We start from the raw sequence: 15,531 nt of genomic DNA, 5'->3' as shown, positions 1-15,531 counted from the left end.
GATCCACTAACGTGTTGGAAAGAAAGACTAGTTTAAAAAAATAAAAAAAAAGAAAAGAAGGCGGAAATATTAAGAACCATCGTTTCTAAAGTAGAATATTGTAACGATACTAAAACAATGTGCCTAAATGTTTGCTGAATATATATAAGACTAGCTAAGGAACGTTGTCTTGCATGAGATGCGGGAGGGCTCTACTATGTTTGTGTTGCAAGAACCAGCTGTGTTATGGGTGGGGCCACTTTTTAGTTGATATTTTGTGATATTTTCTTTTATAAGACGACACAATTAAGATAAACCAGAAAGAGAAATAGAGGGAGAAGTGTAGATACTATTTAAGAATAACAAACAGACAAAGCAAAACTTGTGGGAAGTGAAACGCATCGTCATGCCCCGGTTATACAAAAGAAAAACTTTGAAAACTTTTTCTGAAGATGATCTGAGGGATGCTATAAATTGTTATAAAAACGGAGGTAAAGGTGTGACTTTTCGATCAGTTGCTCGGAAGTTTGGTGTACCAAGATCCACGTTAGAAAGATGGGTTAACAAACGCGAAAGTGCTCATTTTCGATCGGGCCGTGATACAGTCCTGTCAACGGAAATCGAAGAATATTTAATAGAGGCACTCTTATATCTGAGTGACCTCGGCTGGACGTTGGATAATGATCAACTGAAACTTATCGTGAAAAGTTATCTCGATTCCATGGATCTGCAAACGGTTTTCAAAAATAATATACCTGGAGACGACTGGCTTCACCATTTCATGAATCGCTGGAAAGACAGATTAACTTTGAGGAATCCAGATTATGTAAATAATGCAAAAGTTAGAGAACTCACCGATGCAGTTATCGATGGCTTTTTTCAAATGTTGACTCAGTTGGTTAATCAACTGGGAATAACAGATTTACCAGAACGATTTTACAATTTAAATGAAACGGGACTTAATCTCGACCCCAAAAAGAAAAAAGCTTTTCATCACCGTGGCATTAAAAACGGTCAGTATGTGATGCCATCGGTGGGTAAGACACTTTACACAGTTTTATTTTGTGGCAATGCTGAGGGAGAGTACCTGCCACCCTACGTTATTTACAAAGGTAAATACTTGTACGATACGTGGATGATGGGTGGCCCTGCTGGGACAACATACAACATTACAGAAACTGGTTGGATGGATGATTATGTTTTTGAAAACTGGGTGACACAGACATTTTTGCCTTTTGTAAAAAATAGGGAGAAACCAATAATTGTGTTCTTTGATGGCAATGGCTCACATATTACCTATCAAACAGCTTCAAAAGCCAGGAATGCTGGGGTACATCTTGTTTGCTTACCTCCACATTCCTCAGGTGCTCTGCAACCTTTTGAGATTTCTGTGTATGGACCTGCCAAAAAAGTGTGGCATAGGATTCTGCAGACATACTATAAGGAGTCTAGTCTGAAATCGGTCCAAAAGCTTGTTTTCCCTTCTCTTTTGAAACGCTTCTTTGACGAAGCATTCCTCGGTCGTAAAGATAATCTCATCAATGGATTTCGTAAGTCTGGTTTTTGTCCTTTGGATGCACAAAAGGGTAAGCTACTTTCTTCTAAAACCTTAGATAGATCGGAGAGAGATGCTGGTCCGTCTGGTCTCCAATCAAAAGAAGATACTGAAGCAGTAACAGGGGCTGCATCAAATTCTAAAACAAAAGCCAAAAAGTCTTCTCGGTCTTCTGTTTCCTCGGAAGAGAAAGCAAAGACTGCGAAGAAACCTTCAAAACGTCAGAAAAGAAGCTTACAAAGTGATGACAAGCCACCACCAAACAAAGAACAAAAGAAAAATGTACAAGAAAATAACGAATCTGCACTAATTAGAGAAGCAATTCTCAAATTACAGCCTAAAATGAAGCGGAAGAATAAAAATAAATCTAAAAAGAAGTCACCAACGGCAAATAAAACTAATAATAACAACAAAGAAGAAGAAAAAATTGATGATAGTATTTGTTATATCTGCCTGGAAGAAGACCCCGAAACTGACCAGGAAGATATCAATTGGGTTGGTTGTGACAATTGCCCCAGATGGTTCCACGTGTCTTGTGTGGACGGCAGCGACAACCCCTGCAAACTTTGTTCCTGAAACTTCCCACGTGTAAAATGAAATCAAAAAAATGTTGACTTGTTCAAAAAAAAAAAAATATCCACTTTGCTCTACTGCCAGATATTTTCCTACTTTTGTTTACAGATGTATAATTTCACAATTGATACTGTGAATTGTGTATGTATGTGTGCATGTATATTTTTTTGAAAATCTCTGACTTTAATTTATGTGTGTGTGTGTCTGACTTCTGTTCCACTCCAAACCGTACTCTCTCTCTCTCTTTCATTTAATATATATATATATATATATATATATATATATATATATATAAATATATATATATATATATATATATTTCTCAACCTCTTGTTCTCTGTTGGTGTATACAAAATTGTATGGGTATATATATACATGTGTTTGTATATCTGTATCTATGTATGTATATGTGTATGAATACTTATATAATATATCTATATATGCATATACCTATATCTATATACATTATATATATATATATATATATATATATATATATATATATATATATATATATATATACAAATATATATATATGAATGAATATATACATGCACACACACTATATATATAAATGTGTGTATCTGTATATATACAAACATACATAATTGCATACATATCCTCTTTTTTGAAACTCACTCTTCTCTGGATTAAGAAAAAAAAAATCGAACAAATATATGAAGAATAAAAGGAAACATCTATTTGTAATTATTATTATTATTATTATTATTGCTGCTGATTCTACTATTTTGATTATGACAACTTATTATTATTATTATTAATGTTTAAATTCCTTTGAGGTCAACTTTGCCGTTCATCCTTTCCAGGGTTGATAAAATAAAGTACCGGTTGAATACTGGGGCCGAAATTAATCGATTGATCCTGTTGCCTCTTGAAAAATTACTGGCCTTGTACCAAAATTTTGAAACCTTTATTATAATTTTTGATATTATTATTATTATTATTATGGCAGTGAGTTGGCAGAATTGTTAGCATGCTGGGTAGAATGCTTAGCGGCATTTTTGTCCATCTTTACATTCTGAGTTCAACTTCTGCTGTGGTTGATTTTGCCTTTCGTCCTTTTAGGGTCGATAAAATAAGTACCGATTGAGCACTGTGGTTGATGTAATCGTCTTACTCTCTCCCCCAAAATTGTTGACATTTTACCAAAATTCAAGATAATCATCATCATCATTTTTATTATTATTATCATTATCATTATTATTTCTGGTTGTTATTATTTGTATTGTTATTTTTTTAAATATTACTTATTGAATTTCTGACATGTATTTTACAAAGGAAATGTTACTGTATTTGAACATCCTGTTTGAATATGTTGAAGTAATCTAGCTGTTGTCTGTGTTATGGTATTGTTAGGCCCATTAAAACTCCTTCCCTCGAGCTAGATGTTTTACACTTGATGGTTGATTACTTAGGTGTGTTTCTGATTACCACCAGGTAGTCATAACACTGTTTCACTCAGGGTTTGATATTTCTACTGCCACTGGACTGTTTTAATTGCTCCAATAAGAAAGAAAGAATGAAAAAAGAAAAATCAATAAAACAGTTGTCAAATTCACCTAATATAGTTCACAGTTTCTGGATAATGTGATGATATTTATGGTGTATTATATAAGGTATTATGATAATTGATGATAATGAGTATGACAAGGTTGAAGATGAAGTTGATATGTAATATGGTAATATGGACATCATCATTAGACTGACCTTTCATATATCTGCTGCCAAATTATGGAAACTTTTTGCTACAACTGACAAATAGGCTTTCCTTTATAAATCTGTATCAGTTGATGAAGGAAGGTCTTGCTTTCAACAGTTGAAAGTATTGAGAAAGAGCCGAAGGTTTTATATACATGAAGCATTTTGAACAACTGAAGGAGCCTCTACAGGATTACTCGACATGCTAGGAGAAGGCCTTAATATACATATATGCAAAGCGTTTTGAACCACCAAAGGAGTCCCTACAGAATCACTTTACATGCTAGAAGTAGCAGTTAAATCTCCCATATATATATATATATATATATGGAGGCGCAATGGCCCAGTGGTTAGGGCAGTGGACTCGCGGTCATAGGATTGCGGTTTCGATTTCCAGACCGGGCGTTGTGAGTGTTTATTGAGCGAAAACAGCTAAAGCTCCACGAGGATCCAGCAGGGGATGGTGGCGAACCCTGCTGTATTCTTCCACTACAACTTTCTCTCACTCTTCCTTCCTGTTTCTGTTGTGCTTGTGCTTCAAAGGGTCAGCCTTGTCACACTGTGTCACGCTGAATATCTCCGAGAACTACGTTAAGGGTACACGTGTCTGTGGAGTGCTCAGCCACTTGCATGTTAATTTCACGAGCAGGCTGTTCCGTTGATCGGATCAACTGGAACCCTCGACGTCGTAAGCGACGGAGTGCCAACAACATATATATATATATATAATGTTCCTATTTAAAAAAAAATAGGGACCAATTTGATAATGTAGTCCTAAATGTGCACTGCTTAAGAAACATGACTCACCCCTGGAGTTTTTTTCATTGAAGTTCTGTTTGTTAGGGCTGACCTTGGGTTTAACAACATAAAATGTTTGAATCAACGAGGGAGCCTTGACACGGTCATTTGGTCTGTGGAGAAGAGCTAAATCTCCCTTAAAAAGAAAGATGATTTGGATAACATAGTCCTGTGTCTCATGGAATTATCTGTGATCATAGGTCTGTTTAATCACAAAAGAAAATGAACCAACTTCTACTTGGTTGCTGAAATAGAAGCTAAATCTCCTTCATCATGCCCTACTTTGTTAAAAAAAAAAGTAGGACATATTAAGATAAGTAGTTGTACATAGAGTGTTTGAAAGATGACAAGTTAGTGTTAGAATGCTTTTTATCATGAATTTGTTTGATCTAGACTAGTGGTTCTCAATGATTCTTTTTGTTTATGGATCCCTTTAATTCCTATCTTACTCGAATGGACTCTCATGTTTAAAAAAATCCTATTGTATTTTTATAATTAAATATTACTAAAAATTGTTAAAACATTTTGTGTATCATCGAAGTATAAGCAATTTATTGCAGATAAATTTTAACAACAAAATCTTATATGGACCCTAGTCGAGAACCATTACTCTGAGGTTAACCACTACCTGGCCCTCTAGTGCCTTTAGCATAATCTACTCTTTGTAAGAATTTCGTCCAGGTTTTTCATCTGCAGATAGCTTCCTCCTTTAGTCTCACCAATCTTAAAGATTTTGGAAAGAGATGATGGGTTCTAGGGCTCTCCCCCTCCTCCACCACCTCTGACTCAGCCATTTAACCCTTTAGCTTTTAAAAGCGGCTATACCTGGTCAAAGTATTCTTCCTGTTTTAAGTTCAAATTGGCCAGATCCAGCCTCTGACACCTACCTTACAATGTTAGTCTAGAAAATTTACAATCACTTAACTGAAATCTCAAGACTACAAGATAATACTGGATAAATCCACAACAATGTGAATAAATTAGTGTTACATTTGATAGAATAAATTCAATGCTAAAGGGTTAAAAAAGACAATAAACATGTTGAGTGACCTCTCCCCCAATGATTAGTCTATTTGAGAGTCTGTCACGGGCCACATAAGGCTGGAGCTTAATGGGATTCCCTTGGCGTATATGTGACTGAGATTACAAAACTTTCTCCTTGAATAAAAGCTTGTATGTTACAGAGTTAACTTCCTAGCTATTGCTGAATTCATTTACAGCTGAGTTGACTGGAGCAATGGGACATGAAGTGTTTTGCTCAAAAATACAACACTATCCAGTCTAGGAATTGAAACTACAATCTTATGATCATGAATGCAACACCTCAACTACTAGGTTGCATGCCTTCTTGCATTAGTATATTTGATATTATTTAAGGATTTTGCAGTCTTTATTGCTATGTAGGAGAAGCGATAGGAGGAACGGGACAGGAAGTGTTGCCATTAGGAGTAGCAATAAGAGGAATGAAGCAGGAAGTGTTGTCATAACAATTTCGGTGGGAGTGGATTTGATAGAAAAAAAAAAGATGATATTTTTCTAAGTGTTTGTTAACGATATTTGAATATGTTGCCATATATTGTTACTGACTGTAATTATAGGTATTGTGTTTGTTCCATAACTACTAGTGATGTACCGTGCTTGTATTGTATTCTGTGCACACACATATATGTATGTATATATATATATATGTATTGTTGATATCAAGAATTTTATGAACTTTCAAGAGAACGTGAATTAATTAATTCTTGCTTTTTGGAACAGTGCATCTCAAAGCACATATAAAGCTATAAATGATAACATGTAAATATTAAGTCGAATGCTTGTCATGTTTGTAGAATAAGTGGGTTCGAGTTCCATGGACAGCCTTCAACTTTTTCGGCTCAAAAGGGATTTTCAACCCAATATTTACACACTTATTTGTAGCTTTATATGTGATATCTGCTTCAACATCCAGTTTCAGAAAAAGAATATATATAATTCATTTCTATTCTCATCTCTACATCTGTCATTTTCCTTTCATACTCTTGTGAACCTACCTGTCCCACCAACCATGCTCTATTCTCTCCATATCTACCTTTTCGTACCTCAATCTTTAAGCATTCAGGTTATTCTATTAAATTTAATGCTTATTTATTCACCCTCTTTTGAATTGCTCATGCGTTGTATTGTAGCTTCAAGATTTTGATGATGTGATTGTTTATTTTTGGAATAATGCTGTTGGATAGGTGTGTGAGGCTGGATCTGGCCAATTTGAACATAAAATAAGGTTAAATATTTGGGCCAGATATGGCTGGTTTAAATGATGAAATACAAGGTGGTATCAAAACGTTCCTGGACTAGTTCTGTAGCATGCACACCAACAGATGGCAACACACAGTTGCATGCGCAGTGAGAGCTAGCAGTGCTCTTCCTGAGGCAGTGTGCCAAGTGATATCACTGTGTTTACTTTGCAGGTTGTGAAATTTGTGTTTTTGTGATCACGTATGCTGCAGCCTGCAGTTTTGTCATGGACAGGAGCAAAGAGCAAACATGAAATTTTGCGTTAACCTTGGGAACTCTGCCACAGAGACATTGAGCATGCTTTGGTAAACTTACGGCAATGAGGCAATGGGTCATATGCAATGGTTTGAGTAGCACAGGTGCTTCAAAAGCAGAAGAACTTCTTTGAAAGACCTGCTGTGAGCGTCACCCCCTCGGAAATGTGGTATTGTGCATTGAGAATTCATCCCCCCTGGATGTCAGTCAAGAGTTCTACTGCGACGTTTTGAAGCATTTGAGGGAGGACATTTGGTGAAAGTGACCAGATCTGTGGAGCGCCTCAGTCATGAGTTTCTTGCCAAAAAACAACATAGTATCACTTCTGCACCCACTCTATTTGCCAGATTTAGCACCTGTGGACTTCCATCTCTTCCACAAGATGAAAATGTGGCTGAAAGGTTGCCATTTTAACACTGTTGTCAAGATCCAGAGCGAATTGCAGAAGGTCCTGGACTCGCTTATGGAAAATGACTCCTGGGCCCGGATTCCAAAAGTGGCAGGATTGCTGGGACAGATGTATTGCTGCGGAAGGTGACTATTTCGAAGGAGATGATGTTAAAAGTAAGGTAAATAAGTTATCTTTCTATTAAACACAACTAGTCCAGGAACTTTTTGATACCACCTCGTATGTCCTGATATGTCTTCCTTTTCCTGCTGAGGTAGCCATGTATATTCTCTACATACTGTTACTCTTTTCATGAAGAAAGGTTTGAGTGATTCTCATGCAAAAGACCTGGTGTAGATGTATAGCATCTTGAATGTCTTCTGTAGTGCTGAGTCAACCTAAGCCTAAAGGCTCCCAAAGGCCAGGTAGTGGTATTAACTTGTTTGTTACAGTATTTCTGTTGTGGTACATAGCCTTTGTTGTAATTAATTTTGAAATTAATGAAGAATTTTGTAAAATAATTCTATTATTATTAATCTGGTGTTCAGAACAAACTGATAAAGAATTTTGATGGAAGAAGGTTTTGATTTCGATAACTTTAAAAGAGAAAGTTTGAATCGTAGAACCAGGGTATCTTAGTCTCAAAATGAGTTTGATAGAAAAGGGTTAATTTAGATTCTTTTAAAACGAGAAGGTTAATATCATAAGATCTGGAGCATTCTCAAGGTTAGATGGTATCAAAAGGATTAAAGGAAATATTGGTTTTAACTGTTGTCATATATTACTGATAGTTATTGATCCTGGAAGGATGAAAGATATAATTAATCTAGATTTGATCTCATAAACATGAGATGACGCTCTGTCAGTTACGATGAAGGTGCCAATTGATTCAATCAATGGATCAGCTTACTCATGAAGTTAATGTACAAGTGGTTGAGCACTCTACAGACATGCGTGCCTCTAACTTTGCTCCCAGGGAGATTCAATGTGACACAAAATGTGACAAGACTGAACCCCTTTGAAATACAAGCACTAGCTTTTACCAGCTGAGTGGACTGAAGCAGTGTGAAGTAAAGTGTCTTGCTCAAAGACGCAATGTGCTGCTGGAAATTGAACTCACAAAAGCTGAATACCCTAACCACTAAGCCATGTGCCTTGACAAACATGAGGTTATGAACCCTAAATTAGGAAACCCAATTTTTTGGCACATGACTAATTTGTAGTAGAATTGTCTTTTAAACTGGATTGATTTCACTAAAGTATTGATATTTGATTCATTAATCTCAGTAGAGCTGAAAGGCAGTGCTGATTGTCAAAATTTGCATTTTGGATGAATACAACCATCTTACCATATTTTCATTGACTTTGTTTCAAATAATTTTGAAGATGAATTTAATAATAATTTCATTAAGCTGGGGTTTGGAACAAAATTTTAATGGAAGGTCTTAATTTAAATCCTTTGTTACCATATTTCCATTGAAATACACTCCCTTTGTTTTAATTAATTTTGAAAGTAATGATGAATTTAATAAAATAGCTTTATTTACATTATTTACAATTGATGGATATTTGTTCTCATCTTGTTTGTTGTTAACACAACGTTTTGGCTGATATACCCTTCAGCCTTCATCAGGTGTCTTGGAGAAATTTCGAACCTGGGTTCTCATTCCTAAGGTATTTTTCGATATTGTTGTTGTTGTTCTTATTATTATTCAGGTCACTGCCCGGAATCAAACTCTGTATCTTGGGGTTAGTAGCTTGCGCTCTTAACCACTACGCCATATGCCTGTGGACAATTATGGAGTGAATTTTAGGGCTTATAAATCTAATATTCTCCTATCCTTCCTTAATACCAGTTCCCATATGTTGTTCATATCTGCACTCGGTCTGCTTTGGAGGTTGTTGTGTCCTAGCATATGTGCTGCTTCTTTTAGTTTTTGTATTTTCCAGTGGTGTTCTCTGTCTATTATTATAACTTCATCCCACAGTGGAAGGTGGTCTCCATTTTTCCATACGTGATCAGCTATATCCGATTTATCAATATCTACCTGTGTCACAGCTTTGCGATGTTCCTCTACCCTTATTTTGAGGGGGCGGCATGTTTTGCCTTTGTCTAACCTATCACAGCTGCATGGGATGGAGTACATGCAGTTCTTAGTCATATTCTCTTCTGTTGGTGGTTTTACTTGAAGGAGATATTTGCGAAGTGTTGTATTACTTTTGAATACTGTCCTGATGTCATATGGGCTGCATATCTTTTGTATCTTTTCGGAGAGGCCTTTCACATAAGGTAGACAGACTTTGGACAGTTTATCAGTTTCATCCTCTCTTTTCTTCCTAATTGGAGTGGAGAGTATACTTTTGGGGTAGTTGTTGCTTAATAGATTGTTACTGAGCTTGATCATTTTTTTGTGATGGCTATCATGATTGCTACTTATATTCATTATTCGATGTTTTAGGTACTGAGCAATCCCTCTCTTTACACTGTATAGATGGTGGGAGTTGAAGTTGAGGTATCATCCAGTGAAGGTTGGCTTGTGGTATACGGATGTCCTGAACCCATACTTGGTGCGTGTTATTAATACGTCCAGGAATGCTAGCCGATTGTCTTTTTGTTTTTCTCCCCCAAGACATCTGATGAAGGCTGGAGAGTATATCAGCCGAAACGTTGTGTTAACAACACACAAGATGAGGACAAATATCTGTCAATTATAAATAATGTACATAATTCCTCATCTCTTAAATATAGAACTGTAAAATAGCTTTGTCATTACTAAGCTGGTTTTTTGAAGATAAATTAAGATGAAAATTTGATGGACAGTTTTAATTGAGCTCACTTAAAAACAGGAAGTTTGTATCATAGAACCAGAGGTGATCTCTGGTGGGTTGGTATAAAAAGGGTTAAATTGTATCTTCAAATTATAGTCATTTCATTTATTAATGACAATAGTGATGCGAGACTATCTAATTCAATGCAGAACCAATATCTCAAGGAATTTCCTTCATAAGGCACTAGTTTTCCTTGTTTCCGTGCCGATGTTTATGTCTAAAGTTGAAGTATATCACTGTAAGGCATAGCTGTGTGGTTAAGAAGTTTGCTTCCTAACCACATGGTTTGAAGTTCAGTTCCACTGTGTAGCATCTTGAGCAAGTGTCTTTTACTGTAGCCCTGGGCCAACTTGTGAGTGGCTTTGGTAGAGAGAAACTTGATAGAAGCCTGTTGTGTGTGTGAGTGAGTGCATGTTTGTGTCTCCTTGACCTGACATTGTCTGATAGACTGTCATACAAGTTGTGCCATTCATCATCATCATCATCGTTGTTGTTATCATCGTCATCATTTAGCATCTGCTTTCCATGTTGGCATGAGGTAAACAGTTTAACTGAAACTGGTTAGCTGTAGGGCTACACCAGGTTCCAATCTGATTTGGCATGGTTTCTATGGCTGGATGCCCTTCCTAATGTCAACCACTTCAAGAGTGTAGTGGGTGCTTTTTACGTGCCATTCTGCAAAAACTTGTCTGGCCATGGGGAAACAGTTGAGAGCTGGTGACAGGAAGGGCCATAGAAAATCTGTCTCAATAAACTCTGTATATATGATAGGCTTCTTTATAGTTTCTGTTTATCAAATTCCACCCATTAATTAATAGTCCACCTGATCCATTAAAGAAGACAATTCAGTTTCAACCAAGCTGCTGTGTAGTGGGATTGAACCCAAAACTATAGGTTACAAAATAAATTTCTTAACAACACAACCATGCCTTACTTAACTGATATTTATTTTATCGACCATCTTTACAAAGATAAAAGACAACATCCATCTCAGTTGTGGATTTGAATTACGAACCAAATCTGACGACTGGCACCCATGCCAACCTCTCCTACATTGGACACTAAACTCTGCTTGCGAAGACCTGTTGGGGCAAGTGAAATCGTAATTGAACCATACTCAATGACTGGCACCTGTGCCAGTGGAGCACTAACAGCACTGTTCGAGCGTGTTCATTGCCAGAGCAGCTGTCTGGCTTCTGTGCTAGTGGCCCGTAAATAGCACCATTTGAGCGTAATCGTTACCAGTGTTGCCTTCTAACACTTGTGCTGGTGGTACGTTAGAAAATCATTCGAGCGAGGTCATTGCCAGTGCCGCTGGACTGGCTCCCATGCAGGTGGCACGTAAAAAAACACCTTTTTGAGTGTGGCTGTTGCCAGTACCATGTGACTGGCCCTCGTGCCGGTGGCACGTAAAAGCACCCACTACACTCTCGGAGTGGTTGGTGTTAGGAAGGGCATCCAGCTGTAGAAACTCTGCCAGATCAGATTGGAGCCTGGTGCAGCCTTCTGGCTTGTCAGTCCTCAGTCAAATCGTCCAACCCATGCTAGCATGGAAAGCGGACGTTAAACGATGATGATGATGAATGTAATAGTCCATTACTAAATACTGTATACTGTTTTATCCATTGTTCTCTTGATTTTGTTAATGCAATGATATTGACAAGGTGCAGAGCTGGCAGAATTGTTTGCACATTGGGCGAAATGCTCAGCAACATTTCTTCTGGCTCTTTACTGAGTTCAACTCCCACAGAAACAAACTTTGCTTTTCGTTCCTTTGGGGTTGATAACTTAAGAGACTAGTCAAGTATTGTGATCAATATAATCAACTTTGCCCACCTCAAAATTGTTAGTATTGAACTCTACAATGGTTTTGTTGTAGGGAGTCAATGCCAGCATCCTGCTCAGAAGGAATGTTGTGGTCACACACCATAGAAACTGACTAACCAGCCTGATGAGACCTAGTATTCAAAAGAGAGAGAGAGAGAAATAAATGATACTGGTAGGGTTTGATAACATTATGTAGTTTGTAGAAGTAACTAATTTTTTAATTGTGAGCATGTTAACCCTTTAGTGCAAGGATTTTCAGCCAGAGTCCATATGGCCCTGGGAAGGTCCATATAAAATTTTGTTAAAATTTGTGTGCAATAAGTTAGTTATACTTCTACAATGCGGAGGCGCAATGGCCCAGTGGTTAGGGCAGCGGACTCGCAGTCATAGGATCGCGGTTTCGATTTCCAGACTGGGCGTTGTGAGTGTTTATTGAGAGTAAACACCTAAAGCTCCATGAAGCTCCGGCAGGGGATGGTGGCGAACCCTGCTGTACTCTTTCACCACAACTTTCTCTCACTCTTACTTCCTGTTTCTGTTGTGCCTGTAATTCAAAGGGTCAGCCTTGTCACACTGTGTCACGCTGAATATCCCCGAGAACTATGTTAAGGGTACACGTGTCTGTGGAGTGCTCAGCCACTTGCATGTTAATTTCATGAGCAGGCTGTTCCGTTGATCGGATCAATTGGAACCCTTGACGTCGTAAGTGACGGAGTGCCAACAACAACAATTTATAAAATGCACAAAATATTTCAATTCTTTTTTATACAATTCTTAATAATATTTATTAGGAACAAAGAGCTAATATGAAATTCTGCGTTAAACTCAGGAATTCTGCTACAGAGACATTAAGCATGCTTTGGCAAGTTTATGGTGATGCGGCAATGGATCGTCCACAATGTTTCAAGTGGTATGGGCACTTCAAAAGTGGAAGAATGTCCCTGGAAGACCTGCCATGAGCGTTACCTCCAGAAATGCGGAATGGTGCATTGAGAATTTGTATCCCAGGGCCAGAACGTCAATCGAAAATTCTACTGCGATGTTTTGAAGTGTTTGAGGGGGTACATTTGGTGAAAGTGACTGAATCTGTAGAGTGTGAAGAATTGGATCCTTCATTAAGCTCTCCTCACTTGTGAGTTTCTTGCCAAAAACATGGTATTGCTTCCCTACCTGCCCTATTCACCAGATTTAGCACCTGTGGACTTCCATTTCTTCTCCAAGATGAAAATGCAGCTGGAAGGTTGCTGTTTTAACACTGTTGTCAAACTCCAGAGTGAATCACCGAAGGTCCTCAACTCATGGAAAACGACTTCCAGGCCCGATTCCTAAAGTGGCAGGAACACTGGAACTGGTGTATTGCTACACAAGGTGACTATTTCAAAGGAGATTATGTTAAAACTTAGATAAACAAGTTATTTTTTTTATTAAATGTAACTAGTCCAGGAACCTTTTGATACCATGTCGTATTCAGTAGAGTAAAATAGGAATCAAAAGTGGTCTATGAGCAAAAAATGGTTGAGAACCGCAGCTTTAGCATTTAATCTGGCCATATCTGGTCCTAGTATTTTATTTATTTTATGTCTAAACTGACCTGATCCAGCCTCTTACACATATCTTACAATGTCATTCTAAAATTAAACAACCACATCATCAAAACCTTAAGATAATATGTGATAATGTTATGAGATAATGCATGATTAATTCAAAAACAATGGGAATAAATATTCATTTGACCGTAATCTGAATGCTTAAGGGTTAAAGTATAATGTGTCTATTCTCTGTCACTTATCGCTGAAGGTAGAGATTGTTGCACACACGCATGTATATATATTCTTTTGCTTTCTTTTATTCTTTTACTTATTTCGGTCATTAGACTGTGGCCATGCTGGAGCACCGCCTTGGAGAATGATAGTCAAATGAATTGACCCCAGTACTTTTTTTTATCTTTTAAGCCTGGTGCTTATTCTGTTATCTTTTGCTAAACTTGTAAGTTATGGGGAACGTAAACATGTCAACACGTGAGACACACACTATAGCCTGCCCAAGATGCCATGCAGTAGGATTGAACCTGAAACTATGTGCGTGGGAAGCAAGCTTCTTATCATATAGCAATTCCTGTGCTTATACATACATATATATGCACATACACATGTGTATGTTTGTATAAACAGCAATGTAGGTATTTCCTAACACCCTAGTCACATTTATATATATATATATATATGTGTGTGTGTATATATTCTTTTACTTGTTTCAGTTATTTGACTGTGACCATGCTGGAGCACCGCCTTCAGTCGAACAAATCGACCCCAGGACTTACTCTTTGTAAGCCTAATACTTGTTCTATTGGTCTCTTTTGCTGAACTGCTAAGTTATGGGGATATAAACACACCAGCATCAGTTGTAAAGTAATGGTAGGGAGACAAAGGCGGCAAACCGGCAGAATCGTTAGCACGTCGGGCGAAATGCTTAGCAGTATTTCGTGTGCTGTTACGTTCTGAGTTCAAACTCTGCCGAGGTCGACTTTGCCTTTCATCCTTTCGGGATCGATTAAATAAGTGCCAGTTACGCACTGGGGTCGATGTAATCGACTTAACTTTATCTGTCCTTGTTTGTCCCCTCTATGTTTAGCCCCCTGTGTGCAATAAAGAAATAAATGGTGGCGAGACAAACACAGACACACGAATACACACACACACATATATGACGGGCTTCTTTCAGTTTTCGTCTACCAAATCCACTCACAAGGCTTTGGTCAGCCCAAGGCTGTAATAGAAGACACTTGCCCAAGGTGCCACGCAGTGGGACTGAACCCGGAACCATGTGGTTGGGAAGCAAGCTTCTTACCACACAGCCACACCTGCACCTTTGCTGATGCCATGTAAAAGGTACCCAGTACACTAAAGGGGTTGGCATTGGGAGGGCATCCAACTGTAGAAATCATGCCAAAGCAGGCATTGATGCTTGGCACAGTCTTCTGCCTCACCAGCTCCTCTCAAACTGTTCAACATTTGCCAGCATGGAAAATGAACATTGAGTGGTGATGATAATATGGGGTAATAATTCCCCATACTGACTTTTGCATAACTTCTGTCTCATTTGCAAATTTTTGGCTAACCCCCATACTATGCTTGCATACACACACTGAATATGTAATATAGTGGAATTGAACCCAGAACTGTGTAATCGCCCAGCTGCAAAGCTGTCTTCCTAACCATATAACCAGTCTTGCTGTTCATGTTTCATGTTTCATGTTGAATTATGCAATATCTGGTTTTATGCAATATATGGCTGTTACATTGTTTGTCATCATCATTGTAACGCTTAC

General features: G+C 37.7%; 2 protein-coding genes across 2 annotated transcripts in view; both read left to right on the top strand.

Annotated features, from left to right (window-relative positions):
- Positions 1 to 15,531, top strand: part of LOC106877421 (methylthioribulose-1-phosphate dehydratase) — a 65,248-nt gene that overhangs the window by 933 nt on the left and 48,784 nt on the right. The window lies entirely within an intron of this gene.
- LOC106877420 (uncharacterized) lies at positions 386 to 2,232 on the top strand. Its single transcript, XM_014926317.3, has one exon. It carries the CDS (start codon positions 386 to 388, stop codon positions 2,108 to 2,110), a length of 1,725 nt encoding a protein of 574 aa, XP_014781803.1. The 3' UTR covers positions 2,111 to 2,232.

This window comes from Octopus bimaculoides, chromosome 5, assembly GCF_046866305.1.
Source record: "Octopus bimaculoides isolate indiv1 chromosome 5, ASM4686630v1, whole genome shotgun sequence".
In the NCBI taxonomy this organism is placed as follows: domain Eukaryota; kingdom Metazoa; phylum Mollusca; class Cephalopoda; order Octopoda; family Octopodidae; genus Octopus; species Octopus bimaculoides.
The sequence above is the reverse complement of the archived record's forward strand: the minus strand, read 5'-3'. Positions and strand labels throughout refer to the sequence as shown.

What these genes read in the sequence shown, in the direction of transcription:
- LOC106877420 (XM_014926317.3), top strand. Translation starts at nt 386, where the DNA reads ATGCCCCGGTTATACAAAAGAAAAACTTTGAAAACTTTTTCTGAAGAT.